Source organism: Delphinus delphis, chromosome X (assembly GCF_949987515.2).
Source record: "Delphinus delphis chromosome X, mDelDel1.2, whole genome shotgun sequence".
NCBI classification, from domain to species: Eukaryota; Metazoa; Chordata; class Mammalia; order Artiodactyla; family Delphinidae; genus Delphinus; species Delphinus delphis.
This window is the reverse complement of record NC_082704.1, coordinates 41,360,444-41,374,214: the sequence shown is the minus strand read 5'-3', so window position 1 is coordinate 41,374,214 and position 13,771 is coordinate 41,360,444. Positions and strand designations below refer to the sequence as shown.

The window sequence follows — 13,771 nt, the reverse complement described above, 5'->3', positions numbered from 1 at the left end:
CTGGTCTAAGTATGAGGAAGTAAATAAGCCTCTCACTAGCCATTGCCCCTCTGAGCATGGGGTGAAATGGCCTCTACTTCTAGATCATTGAGCTGGAGGACTGCTGGGACTTCCACGGCCTGGTTGCTCCCTCTTTGATTGCTTTCCCCCATTCCTTGTGATCCACTCCAGGCACACACAGCCTGAAAATGTGGTAGTTCTTCCTTAGTCACCATTAGTCCATCCACCACTAATGTGAAAGGAGAGGCATCTGCTTTTATGTCTTCCTGAAGGTTGGTGTGTAATGGACACTCTGCTTTAGAGGATAGTTGCAGCTTCTTTGGGTACTTATTGTGAAAGGTCCTAATTTTTTTCTAACAATTTCAGCAGCCCACAGAGTCAATTTGACCACAAAAGATGCACAGTGAGGGCTGACCCTGCACCTCACTCAAGTGGTGGGGTTGGGGGTGGAAACGGAAGTGACATGAATATTACACACACACACACACACACACACACACACACACACACTTCACATAGAGAAAGAAAGAGGAGGAGAAAAAAGACTAGAGAGACACACACAGAGCTCTTCATTTAAAATATAAAGTTCCAGTGTTATAATGTTCTCTTTATTAAACTACAAATGCAAAGATTTTCACACGGCCACCTTTTGCAGCCTCACAGCTCTTTGTGGAGCAGTAGAATTCCAAAAAAGAATGCTTAGTAGTAAGAGTTCAGCCACTTTACAAACTGCACTATGCCAAGGAGTTAATGTAAATAGCACTTGCAGAATCGGTAAACTAAACCACCTTTGGCTCCTATCTTTGCTCATGCTAAGATAAAACACTATTAGGGGGACTTCCCTGGTGGTGCAGTGGTTAAGAATCTGCCTGCCAATGCAGGGGACACAAGTTCGAGCCCTGGTCTGGGAAGATCCCACATGCCGTGGAGCAACTAAGCCTGTGCGCCACAACTACAGAGCCTGCGAGTCACAACTACTGAGCCCGTGTGCCACAACTACTGAAGCCCGTGCGCCTAGAGCCCGTGCTCCACAACAAGGGAAGCCACCACAATAAGAAGCCCACGCACCACAACAAAGAGTAGCCCCCACTCGCCGCAACTAAAGAAAGCCCGCGTGCAGCAACAAAGACCCAACGCAGCCATAAATAAATAAATAAATAAATTTATTTTTTTAAAAATTGGCTATTATTAATAAAACAAAACAAAACACTATTAGGGACAACACCAGAGAAAAATCAGAAAATGACACAGCCTGTCTATGACTGGGAAGAGTCCAGGAGAAGCTAGTTAGAAATAGTCAGTCATGGTTCAAATAACTATTAAGCCAAAATATCCAATAAGCTGCGTTTTGTGTTTATTTCTCCTTTAAAGCATTACATAATTGTCCAGCAAGATTCTAGCCTTTCCCTTTTCTCCCCAGGGGAATGGAAGGGAACTCATGCTTCTCCCAGTGCAGTCCATCCATCAGACATTTTACACACATTCTTTCATTTATTCCTCACGGCAAACAGATGAGGAAAATGAGACTCATGGAGGCTATGTGACTGGCCCAACCTTATCCATTTGTGACCCCACACCCTCGTTGTTTCTGTTGTACCTCATTGCCTCCCAGAGGGACTTTTTTTTTTTTTTGCCTTCAACGAAGTGTGATGCCATCCACCTCAGCACCCTGTTATTCCCCATGGCTATCAGCAAAGAGCACTGGGGAGAGACCCCTCTCCATCTTCTAAGAACATTTGGCAAAGGAGGAAATGGTGGTTAAGTACAGGGGATAAGTGAGAGAGAATTCAGGATCCAGGGGCACTTTCCTCTGCAATATTCCTCTGGCTAGAAAGGATGATATGTCTCTCTTAACTGACAACAGTACTTTTTCCCACATGAGGATTCTTCTCAGTTCTGCCAATGTTTTATTACATTTTCCTTTAAATCCTCTATAAGGAGATCTTGTTTAACTGGTCGACTTCTAGAGCTGCCAGCTGCTTTTTCCTTCAGGATTTTTCGTTGTTAATGGGATGAAAGCAAAGTGTTTAGGTGGAACACCAACCCTTTATTCTAGGGTTGTTATTGCTTACTGTGAATATAAAAGTTTGCTTGAATGTACTGTCTTTTATATTGTGAAATATTGCAAATAGGCAGAAAGTAAAGAGAATAACATTACACTCATGTGCTCACCACTTAGCTCTATAGAATCCTAACATTGTGCCATTTTGTTTCTGGTGTTTTGTTAGAAATGAAATACTATCCATACAGTCAAAACACCTTTGTGTACTCTTCCACAATCTTAGTTCCCTCCCTCCACAGAGGTTACCAATATCTGGAATTTGGCATTTATCATTCCTAGGCATGTTTTTATATAATTACTACATATGTAAGTATCCAAAAAAGACATTTAGTATTGGTTTACATGTTTCACATTTTAATATGTGTTACATAATCTTCAGCATCTTACTTTTTTTCTCAATTTTTCTCATTTCTTATGATTTATTTATCTTGGCAGCTCTAGTTCATACATTTTAATTCATTTTGATATGTATCAGTATTCTATATGATGAATATATCACAATTTATTTATCCATTCTCCTACTGATGGATATTTAGGTTGTTTGTTTTCAATTATAAATAATGCTACCATGAACAATCTTGTACATGTGGTCATAGTTTTCCACTCTCAGAATGAATTCTCAGTTACTTAGACAACGTGGCAAACCCAGGTCCGGCTTATGTGTTGGACTATGCACTTCGTGTAATCCCTTGTTCCTTTTTTAGTCCCATCTTCCTGAGGCTTTACTATGAAATCTGGTAGACTTATCAATGATCTCTCATTAGAGTAGAGTATAACTGATAGGCCTACTAAAAATCTCTTCTCAAGCCCAAGAAGCATCTTTCAGGTTTTGATTGAGATTTTGATTGAGAATTCCCCAGTCTTGGAACCAGAAGAGAAGTCGTCATTAAAATATCATACCCATAGCAACAAAGAGCCATAATTACTCTTGTTAAGTTCCTAAAAGCTCTGTTCAGGCCCTAATGAAAGCTAATTATTTCATGATAAGTTTCAGGGTCAATGCTACACGTGCCCAAATTTGTGGTGAAGACTTCCAGCAAAATCAGTTTTCTGGCTGCTGGCTAACCAGGGAAATTCTCATCTACTGTAATAATTTCTAAGAGGTCTTGGTGCTCTGGTCTTCTTCAGCATTTCATGTTGTTAACATTTTACAATTTTCTTCTGTGGTTTTGGAAACTTCTGGGTCTGTCATCTCTTCTGCCCTGCACTAGAGACAATAGATTCTGGCCAAGTAATGATGAAAGGAGTGCCAGATAGCGAATCTGCAAGTTTACACTGAGCATCAGGTTGGTGATAATACTTTCAGCATTGTTCCTCTGCTCTGAGGGTGACTGCTGGGTTGTCTGTCTTTCACTCTGGACTTGTGTGACCCTTTGGCCTTCTTTTTCAATTTAGTTTTTGTTTTCCCTGGCTTAAACTTTTTATTTTTTTCCGTCAATATCACAATAACACATGTTCATTATAGAAAATGTTTTAAGTACAGGAATATTAAAAAGAAAACATCAATTATAAGCTCATTATCCAGAGACATTAATATTAGGCATATTTCCTTCCATTCATTTTCTCTGCATTTTTCTGACTATATTTGAGATCATATTGCACATACTATTTGTAGTTTGCTTATTTTTCTTAACATTATCTGTCTAAGTATCCATCTATCCATCCATCCATCCATCCAACACATATTGTCCTCAAAATATCTAAAGTTCTTGTTTAATGTTACTCCTGATTATTTTCCCATGATATTAGGATCTCTATATAAGCATCATTTACCAAGTCAAAAAGTTTGTACATTTTGAATTTTGAAATATATTGACAAAATAGTTTCCCGAAACAGTGTAACCAATTTCCACTCCAAATAGCAGTTTTGGAGAGCCTGCTTTTCCCACACTTTTGTCTCTTTTCTGCTCCACTTCTAATCAGTTTTTTTTTTTTTACTGTTTCTATTACAGACAGATATGTAAGGATGAGTTAATAGACTATAGTTCATTTTCATTTCTGGGAGTCAAGGCAGTGAGTAGAGCTTCTCCTTGAAGTTCAGCTAACTGATGCTAACCCTAAGGCATGTGGCGATGGCTCTCCGAGAGGGAGGTGGAAAGCCTGGGATCAAGGCTTTTGTGTTTCGAATGCTCTCCCAACACCCTCAGTCAGTGCACAGGAATCTCCAGAGAAACTGAAAGTGACACGTGGCCCATTTGTTTCAGGGTCCTCAGAGGAGTTCTCTATCCCCCTCCCCTGATGGCTTCATTTGCATAACCCAGCAGCTTTAGAGTGAATTAGGTCAAGGTCTGTCTCTAGCTTCTTACTGAGCACTGCCTCACTGAAAATTCTAGCTCTCCCTTATTCGCAGGAGATAGAAATCGGATATCGGCATGGCATCCATGGGCAAAAAGCAGCAGGCATCTGATGACTCTTCGGAGAACACCCAAACTGGTTTTCAAAAGCCATATCTTCCCCTTATACCTAAGTCACTTCCTGGTATGGGTCTAGTCCACCGAAAGGAAACTCTCTATAGGAAATTTGCTCGAATGGAAATAGTAAATCATACTGATGATAATTTTACATTGCACCAAGACCCTAGAAGTGGATGGAAAGTTGCACTAGTTCTCAACATGAGGCGTTTACGAAAGATTCTAAACAAATACATCACTAGCCATAAGCCACAGGAATTTGGACTTTAATGCAAGCAGATAGTTTAAATATTCTGAATATAAAAGGGGTCAGAATAGACCAGACAGGGCTAACACTAAGGGATCCTGTTTCAGTAGAATGCATTAGATTGTTTAGGCTATTTGCATTTTGTGGCTTATTTGGTAGGTGACATTGTTTTATCAAATATCTGAGGCTCCAAGCAGCTGTAGCACCCTTGGTCAGGGGCTTGGCATGCAAAATGGGGGAAGGAGCAGAACCAGCACACAACTAACAGCACAGAAGATAACCCCTGAGCTGTATAGACCCCTGCCTCTGGGCTTTGCTGCTGCCCTGCCTCTGGAAACAAACAGCATGAGATAGAGACTTTGAGCTTGGAGAGCTGAGTGGCCAGGAAACTGGACAAGGATTCCATTTGGAGGTCCAGCAGCTCACCCAAGGATGTCTTGGTCAGGCCCAGCAATCCCTTTTATTTTAAATGCCACACTATTTATTCTAGGCAGGTCCTCTGGGGACCTTGGCAGGTCTCAGGCAGAATAATAATAATAGCAAACAGTGAGATAGGAGCACTGACTATTGCTGGGCCCTATTTTAACTACTTTACATAGATTAACACACTTACTGCTCACAACAATACTATGAGGAAGGCACTAGGCAAGTAGGGGGAAAGGGAAAAGGGAAAACAGGAGGGGAAGAAAGGGGCAAGAATAATTCAATGCAATTCCACAATTATTTATTAAGCACTGACTCTGTTTCAGGGATGGTAATGAACAAAATAAAGGAGGGGATAAAGAAGAGGGGATACAGGTAGAGGAAGGAGGAGGATAGAGAGGAGGAGAGGAGAGCAAAGGAGAGAAGAAAATGATGAAGCCTAGAGAAAAGAGAGCCGTGCACATGGCAGGCAATGGTAATAGGAAAAAGCTTCCCCGCGACCTCAGGGGTTGGCCACACTGTCTGGGCTGAGGCTGAGGCTGCTTTTTTCTGGCCCAGCCTCTTATCCACTGTTACCACGAGGTTGGCGTACACAGTCCTTCCAACAAGCCAGCTCTGATCCCAGCAATGTTGGCTCGATGTAGCCTGAGGCTTTACACCCTGGTTTCGCCTTTCCTTAGCTTACAGAGCTCAAAAGCCTATTGTGGCACGTGAGCTTTGACCATTTTCTCAGACAATCTGCCTCTTAAAAATTCCTTCTTCTAAGGGTCTCATTGACACACATATCCATTTTGGGTCTTCCGGCAATATTTGACCAGAGGGCTTATTTTTATCCTGGCTTATTTTGCCACCGGCAATAAATCTTACTTTTCTGCCAAATTGTGCAGAGGTGCCTCTTTCCAACATCTGCTACCTGTTCAGATGGTCACCTCATAGCGCTTTTTTCTCTTCTAGTTCCCCCCACAACCTCCTCAGAGAGGACCCTTCCAGCCCCTTCTGATCATCTGAAGAGACTGTCAGGGCCTTGTGCTGATGACACTCCCACCCTCTGTCAGCCTCCTCCTCCAGCAGACTACATGGCACCAGCCACGCTTTCTATCTGGCCTTCAAGGGTCCCAAGGTCCCACGAAAGGTACTTGCTGCTGCTGCCCAGCCCTTGCCATGCCCCAGACCCACCTCAGTCCTGACTTTAATGCAGGTAGCTTCCCGGATGCATTGAGATGCCAGGACTTTGAAGGTGGGACTCGATCTCAGAAGACACTGGCCCTGGAGACATATTCTTACAGTCCAGAGAGGAAGGACAGTCTGAGCAAACCCCACCCTTTCACAGCCACTCAGTTCCCTTTTTTTGTTTCCTGACTTAAACCAATGTCTTTTTTTTCTTCTTCTCAGCAGCATGGTATCTGGTTCCCTGCTGCTGTCCCTATTCCACTCCCCGCCCCAGCTGTCCCCGCCCTTCATTTGCTTGGGACTTCTTGAGTCTGCTCTGAAAGAACCCTCCTCAACATTACTGGGGCCACTGAGACTCTAGACTGGGCTGGGTTGAGCAGACACGTCCTCAGGCCGACCTCCCCGAGGTAAAGGGCTAGCATTCCTAAAGGACAGTGGAGACTTACAGAAAAGAGGAGAAATGCAAACATGTGGAGACAAAACAAAGGGACTGGCGAGGAAGGGCGTCTTTAGCTTCTCATATCCTCTAAGGCAGAGACTCAAGGCCACACGGTTGAACTTGCTAGTGAAGGATGGAGAGTGTTCACGAAGGGACCCCAAAGTACAAATCCTGACAGAGGTAGAGACAAGACTTCCCCCTGCTGAGTCATTTTCTAAGAAAGCATTTTTTCTACAGATAAAAATGTCCGAATGTAAGCCCACATACTGACTTGTATCCTTCCCGTTTTCTGTGGATGTTGATTTTCTCCATTTTAGATTCGGCCTCAAGGATTCACTCTTAATTTACAACTTTCTCTTTAATCTTGTAAAATAATAAACTAGACTAGGTGTGTTACTTGAAACCTAAATGTTTCATCAGCCACCTCCTAGCCTATGTTCTAGCAGCGATCTTCTCCCAGAGGACTCTCCTAGGAAATGCAGACAGTACTGGATGTAGACCAGGATGGCCACAGAGCCCCTGGTGACTGATCTGCTTGCCCATCTTGACACATCAGCCACTGCCATATTTACTTGCCCCAGGCGCTGTATGTAGGAACAGATCATAAATCCCACTAGAAGAAGTCCGTCAGAATTTTTAAGGGAACAGGATATATTTTTTAAAGTATTTTGTAGGAGAGTAGACTAGTTAATCCTCACGTCCACACAAGATAAAGGGGCAGCAAGTGTTGTATGATCTCCCTATTTTATTGACAATTTATATCCTTTCACTAGTCACCTCTGAATAGCTGCTCCAGTGACCTGCCTGAGAGTTGGTCACAGACATTTGCCTTCCCTCCCCTTTTCATCAGTCAGATGCTACTTGTTGTCACATGCCCTGTTCCTTCTCAAGGTCCTTCTGGGGGTGGAGACTTGGCGTTGATGGGGGATCTAGGCAAGGGAGAGCAGGACAAGGGAGAGGGGAAAGTAAAACTAGGCGAGTCTTCACCCTCTGCCCATGTGCACTCTCCTCACAGACTTGTCCAGGTGATGGAAGGACTGCACCCAAATAGTGCCAATATCTAGACATAGGAAAGTGAACAACCACTTACTCTGCAAGGCCAGGCCACATGTAGAGTCCTGTGTTCAATTCTGAGTTCCTCATCTTAGGGGAAATCAATAAGCAGGAGCATGTCCAAACCAGAGACCAGGATTGGTGAAGGAATCTAAACCAAAGCCATGCCACATAAAGGTGTGATAGAAAGAACTAAGGTTGATTAGACTAAGAGGGGCCATGTTCACTGTCTTCATATTTCCATGTTACTAACATCAAAAACCTCTAGAAACTCCTCAAAGCCCAGTAAGACGGTGTAACAGCCTGGAGAGAAGAAGGAAATGGTCTGAGCCTACAGCCTGGCTGTTTGGCAAAGAAACTTTTAGGAAATGTAGCAGGCAGTGGTAATGTTTTTATTATCTCATTCCCAGAGACCGTCCAACAAAATAGAGCTGATCAGAGAGTCAGTTCTGAACCTATGGGTGTTTCTGGAGGGTTATGCAAGCAGGAGACCCCAAGTTGTCATGGTTCCTTAGCCCTAATCCACTGACACCTCCTCCTGAGTCCTTGCCCAATTCTGACTCCTTATCATCCTCAACCCTGCAGATGCTCCTGCTTCCCTTGTGTGATTTGTGGCTAAGTGCAAGGCTGTGGTGTTAAACTACCTGGGATCAAATTCCAGCTCCACAAAATAACCACTGGTGTGACTTTGGGTAAGTGAATTTAAGGCCTCTCATGCCTCAGTTTTCTCGCCTGTTAAACACTAATAAATGTACATACCACTTGGGTTGTTAGGATTAAAAGAGGTAGTATGTAAGGTAGTTAGGAAAATACGTGGCATATAATAATTGTTCAATAATTGTTAGCTATTATAATTACCAGGCCACACAATCATGTCATATAATGGTAAAGGAACCCAAGCTCTGGAGTCAGATCACCCGTGTTTGTATCCTGACTCCACTAAATACTAGCAGCATTGGGCAAATCGTTTAACACCCTATGGCCTCAATTTCCTCATCTGTAAAATGGGAATAATAGTATCACCTACCTCTTAGAATTACTGTGAGAATTTTATGGGACAATTCATTTAAAATGCTCAGTACCCTGCAGTCTTTCTCTGCTGGACTCTCTTGAAACCTAGCACATGCCTTCTGCCAGGTATGCAGGGAAGTGAAGAAATGCTGGATACTTCCTATCTTTTGGCCTGGTTATTGCTATTGTTGGAGCTGAACAATTTCATCCTCACTTTTCAGAACCTAGGTCAGCCAACTTGCTCCCTCGACAAAAGGGGGCTGTTTAATGCTGAACACTGTTCCTTTCTGACAAAGTATTTAGTCTGTAATTATACATTTATGACATTGATTATTTGATTACTGTGTCCCTCCCCTAGAACAGTGGCCAACACAGAATAGGCATTCAATAAACATCTGTGGAATGCAACAACTAGCCATGTGATAGATAAACTAGAGCACTGGCTCCCTCCAAGCCTTCAGTGAACCAGCAGTTCACTATGAAAGATGTTGTTCCCAGTGTCCTTGAAGTAGAACGGGAATGGGATATGGAGGTGGAGGGCTCCTCCACTTGACCGACCCTAGTCCTGGCTTCCCTCGGGAGGCACACGGAGGCCAGATGGTCTGGGAAGAGCACTGCTTCCTTCACTTAACGGTGCTACGCAGCAGTATCCACCAAAAGTGATGAAGTGAGGAAAAGTTGCAAAGCTGGAGGGAGGCGGGTGGAAGTTGAAGAGAGTGGATCAGCCTCAGCCGGAGCCCTTCCTTAAGCCTGCGCCCGCGATCCTGAATCGAGTCCTCTCAGCCGCCAGAGGGCGCGGCGCACAGAGCCTTAAACTCTATGGTCGTTCCCACCGACTCCCATGAGGAAGCGCGACCAGAAACCTCCTATATACTTCCGTTTCCGGCCAGGCCTCTCTCTTTCCGTGCCGATAGCGCGCTCGCAAACATGGTAGGAGCTTGGGGTGGCGGCCAGGCAACATCCAGTTTAATCTTTACTTCCCGGTTGATGGTTCCTTCCCGGGATGCGTCCAGGCTCCTACGTGGACTCGTTGTACCAAAGAAACTCAGTGTTGCCGCGGTCGAGCCCAAAGGGGCCGGGCTTCGGGGCCAGGAACTGAAGTGATGGGGTCAAAGAGGTAGACTTAGCCAGCGGTAAAGTGAATATGTTCTCGTTTTAGTTTGGGCTCGGCGGAGGCCGCTGTATTTGAAGCACATGGGGCCGGACCACCTTCCAGTCAGCGTTGTGTGTTAGCGAGTTTGAGAGTTTAGTCCTCGTGGGATGCCTTAGCTTTAGCTGGGTCGGGTCGGGCGTTTTGTGCGGCTGGTCTGATAATACTGCGCGTTCTGAACGGTTTATTTACTAGGTGAACGTTCCTAAAACCCGCCGGACTTTCTGTAAGAAGTGCGGCAAGCACCAACCCCACAAAGTGACACAGTACAAGAAGGGCAAGGATTCTCTGTATGCCCAGGGTAAGATGGGCATACGTGATTTGGTTTTAATGCGGCATTTGTGTTATATAATACACGAGCCCAGTCCTCCCTCCCTTCCCCACTTGGGCATTGATATTTCTGCTGGAAAGCCCAAGATAAAACCGCTGAGAAGACTTCCACTTGTCGGTTGTGATTTGTTATGTTTGATAAACCCTGACAAATAATTTTCATTCTCCTAGGAAAGCGGCGTTATGACAGGAAGCAGAGTGGCTATGGTGGGCAGACTAAGCCGATTTTCCGGAAAAAGGTTTGTAGTGGTCACTGTTTGATATGCTTCCCACTTACTGTGGCAGAGACTTCCCATTTGTTTTTAGCCCACACATCTCTACAACATAGGTATGTGTTTTCATAGTTTCAGTGAAGTTATCTTAGTTACCTGCAGAGACATACATCTAGTAGGCAGTGGAGCTGGAAGTGCAATCCAGGTCTCACTCCAGTCTACAATACTGCACTGCCTCATTGTTTTATATTTTTTTGTCCTCTTTTTGAAGAGGCAAACATCAAGGAATGTGCCCTGCCTTCCTCAGGACTGAAGTTTGAGGACACCCATAAATCCTTTTCTTCACCCTCTTCCTTATCCGTTGCCATGTCCTAACGAATCCTTAGCTCATGCTTGCAGTAAGAATTGTTCTCTTATTTTGCTTCTCAGTTCAGAAGTCTACAGTCAGTCTGCTACCTAACTCATGAAGTCTTAAAGCTCTTTAAAATAGCTATTTAGGTCTTCCACTGGCTTCCTGAATTCCCTGTTGGTCTCAGGCTGAATTTCTGAGTTTCTGTTCCACCTCAGGTGATTTGTCTACCCCCTAAAGTATACAGTGCTTGGAGCATAGCCTTCCCACGAACATAGCATTTCTTTTGGCACTTAGGTCCTCATTCAGCCTGGTTACAGAAAGTATTCAGGAGTGATTTTAGTGGTCATTTAGGTGCAATAAATGGTTTGATCACTAGGTGGTGATATGCCTTTTCAGATTTGGGTAACTTGTTTAGGAGATAGGGACATTGTACTTAGGTTTCTGCTCTTTTGAGAACTTTAAAGAATAGAATTCTAACTACAGGAGCAGGCTTTAGAAGTTGAGTATTTGTGGGGAGTTAAATAATACAGTTGAATGCACATAAAACCTAGATGTAATTGTGGGTAGTCTCTGGAGAATAGATATTAAGTAGTATTTATTAACTCTTATTTAAATGGGTTGTGAAAGTTGTGTTTATTTCATAGTTGCATGGACTCAGTTGACCCATTTTTGGGTGTGTGGAATACTTAACTACGTAGAGCTGAAAGGCCAGGGTGGTGTGATGAATGCCTATTTGATAAGAAGCCCTCTAGGATGTTTGATATGAATGGAGAACTTGATTTCAATTAGATAATCTGCCACCATTTTCTCTTAAATACACTGATTTTCACATTTCTGTTTTCTCCCTATAGCTGAAAACAGATTGTCACAACTCTTAAACTTTGCAGAGCTTTGCCTTAAGTAGTACTTGACCCAACAGTCATATTTTTGAAGAAAGATTTTCTGTAGTGATTTATGAAGGCTTTGACTTAATTTTATTTTCCAGGCTAAAACTACAAAGAAGATTGTGCTGAGGCTTGAATGTGTTGAGCCGAACTGCAGATCTAAGAGAATGCTGGCTATTAAGAGATGCAAGCATTTTGAGCTGGGAGGAGATAAGAAGAGAAAGGTAGATAATTATGGGGTGGAAGGTGCAATATTTTCTCTATGGCTTTATTATGTTGAGAGAGGTGAACATTTCTGCCTACTCATTTTTGTGGCGTCAAGATCAGGGGCAATCCTCTGAAAATAACTCAACTAGATCCATAGCTCAAAGTATTTTGGTGTTGGTTTTGACATGAGTAGGAAGGGGAGAATGAGAAGACTGGCCTTAATAAAGGATGGTGATCCCTTTAGGAATAGACGCTGTTCTTGATGGAGTAAAGGTTCTATGCAAAATACAAAAACTCACCATTTTTCTTCCTGTTCTGTTACAGGGCCAAGTGATCCAGTTCTGAGCTTCATATTTTGTTTTGTTATGAAAGCAATAAACATTTGAGATTGTTTACTTCGTTTAGTTTCCATTGTTTATTTTTTTGGAAGGGAAATTAACTAGTGCCATCAATAAAATTCTCCTTGGGAAATTTATGCTTGATGGTTCTAGATACTTATTAAGGGTTGAATCTGACTGGTTGAACTCACATCAGATGCTATGATGGTCTAATTTGCACTTTAATCACTTGGGACTTCATGGGATTCCTTTTGTTAAAAAGCAAAGGCTGTTATTGGTTATCATGGGACATAAGTAGAGACCTGAATTCAGGGCAAATAGAATGAGATCAGTAACAATTACATCCATAGTGAACATGAGGTTCACCAGGAGTGAAATAATTTGTCTCAAATAATGTTTACTACTAAAGTCACTGTATGAGGAATTTCAACCCGGTTCTCTAGGCATAGCATACTATATTATATATGTCATTAGACTTATTTTCTTGCCCCCTAAGCATTTTTATATACTTCCTCACATTTTAAAGTAGATATAAATTATTTTCATCATGTTGAAATAATTGCAAAGGATAGAATTTCCAGTGAAATTCCCCAATGGAACCTATGGGGGATAACTGTCCATTTTGTAAAATGCCTAATAGTTGGAATCCTCTTTGTATGCTATTGTATGCTTCATTCTTGTGCTGCAAAACTCTGGATGTGAAGCAAATAAGCTACACATTTTGGTGACTGGAAGCACATCTCAATGAGAGCAGTTTTCTTCCAAGTTTCTGTGGTTGAATTGTCTGGATTTACCAATTCTATTCCAATTTTTATTAACTGACAATGCTTAGCCCTCCAATTTTATTGAAAATCCCTGACAGGCAAAGGGATTGTTACAACAACATGCACTTTGTATTTTGAGTGGGCCTTTTGTGCCCTGTTAGCTTTTGTACTGTCCTGCATTCTGGATGGGTGAGATGAATACACCCTTTTTTGCTTATGTGGGAGAAGGGTGATAGTACAAGGGGAGGTGGGGAAGGAGCAGGCCTGAAGCACTGACTGCAGGTTGGTCCTCAGGTAAACCAACTGGAGGAAAAGCAAGGAATTAAGAGTATCTGGAAATTGCCTCAGTAACTCATTCCTCCATATGCCAGTTTGAAGTTCATTGCTTCATCATGGAACCTCAAGAGATAAGGCAATTCATCTTAAAGTGGAGGGTGTCTTCTGGCCAGAGGTTCAGTATTTTAGGTCATAATGTATCAACTATTGTTGGTGAAAGTAAGCCAATTGCATTTGTTGGATCTAGACTGCAAACAACTTGGATTTGGAAACCTAGGTGGTATGTTTCTTGGCAAGATTCTTCCATAAAAATTCAGTAATGTCTGTTGGGTTGCCTCTAAATTGTCCATTTATGAAGGTTATTCCTGTTGGGGTATTCTTTTGCCCTTCAACTGAGGAAGTAGTTTTTATCTTTAGGCCAAGATAATTAGTGCCATCCAAT

General features: G+C 42.7%; 1 protein-coding gene across 1 annotated transcript; it reads left to right on the top strand.

Moving 5' to 3' along the window:
- Positions 1–9,635: 9,635 nt before the first annotated feature.
- Positions 9,636–12,351, top strand: RPL36A (ribosomal protein L36a). The gene is made up of 5 exons (XM_060002500.1): positions 9,636–9,746; positions 10,162–10,267; positions 10,468–10,535; positions 11,846–11,968; positions 12,276–12,351. The coding sequence occupies exons 1-5, from the start codon at positions 9,636–9,638 to the stop codon at positions 12,294–12,296; spliced, it is 429 nt and encodes a 142-aa protein (XP_059858483.1). The 3' UTR covers positions 12,297–12,351.
- The last annotated feature ends 1,420 nt before the right edge of the window (positions 12,352–13,771 follow it).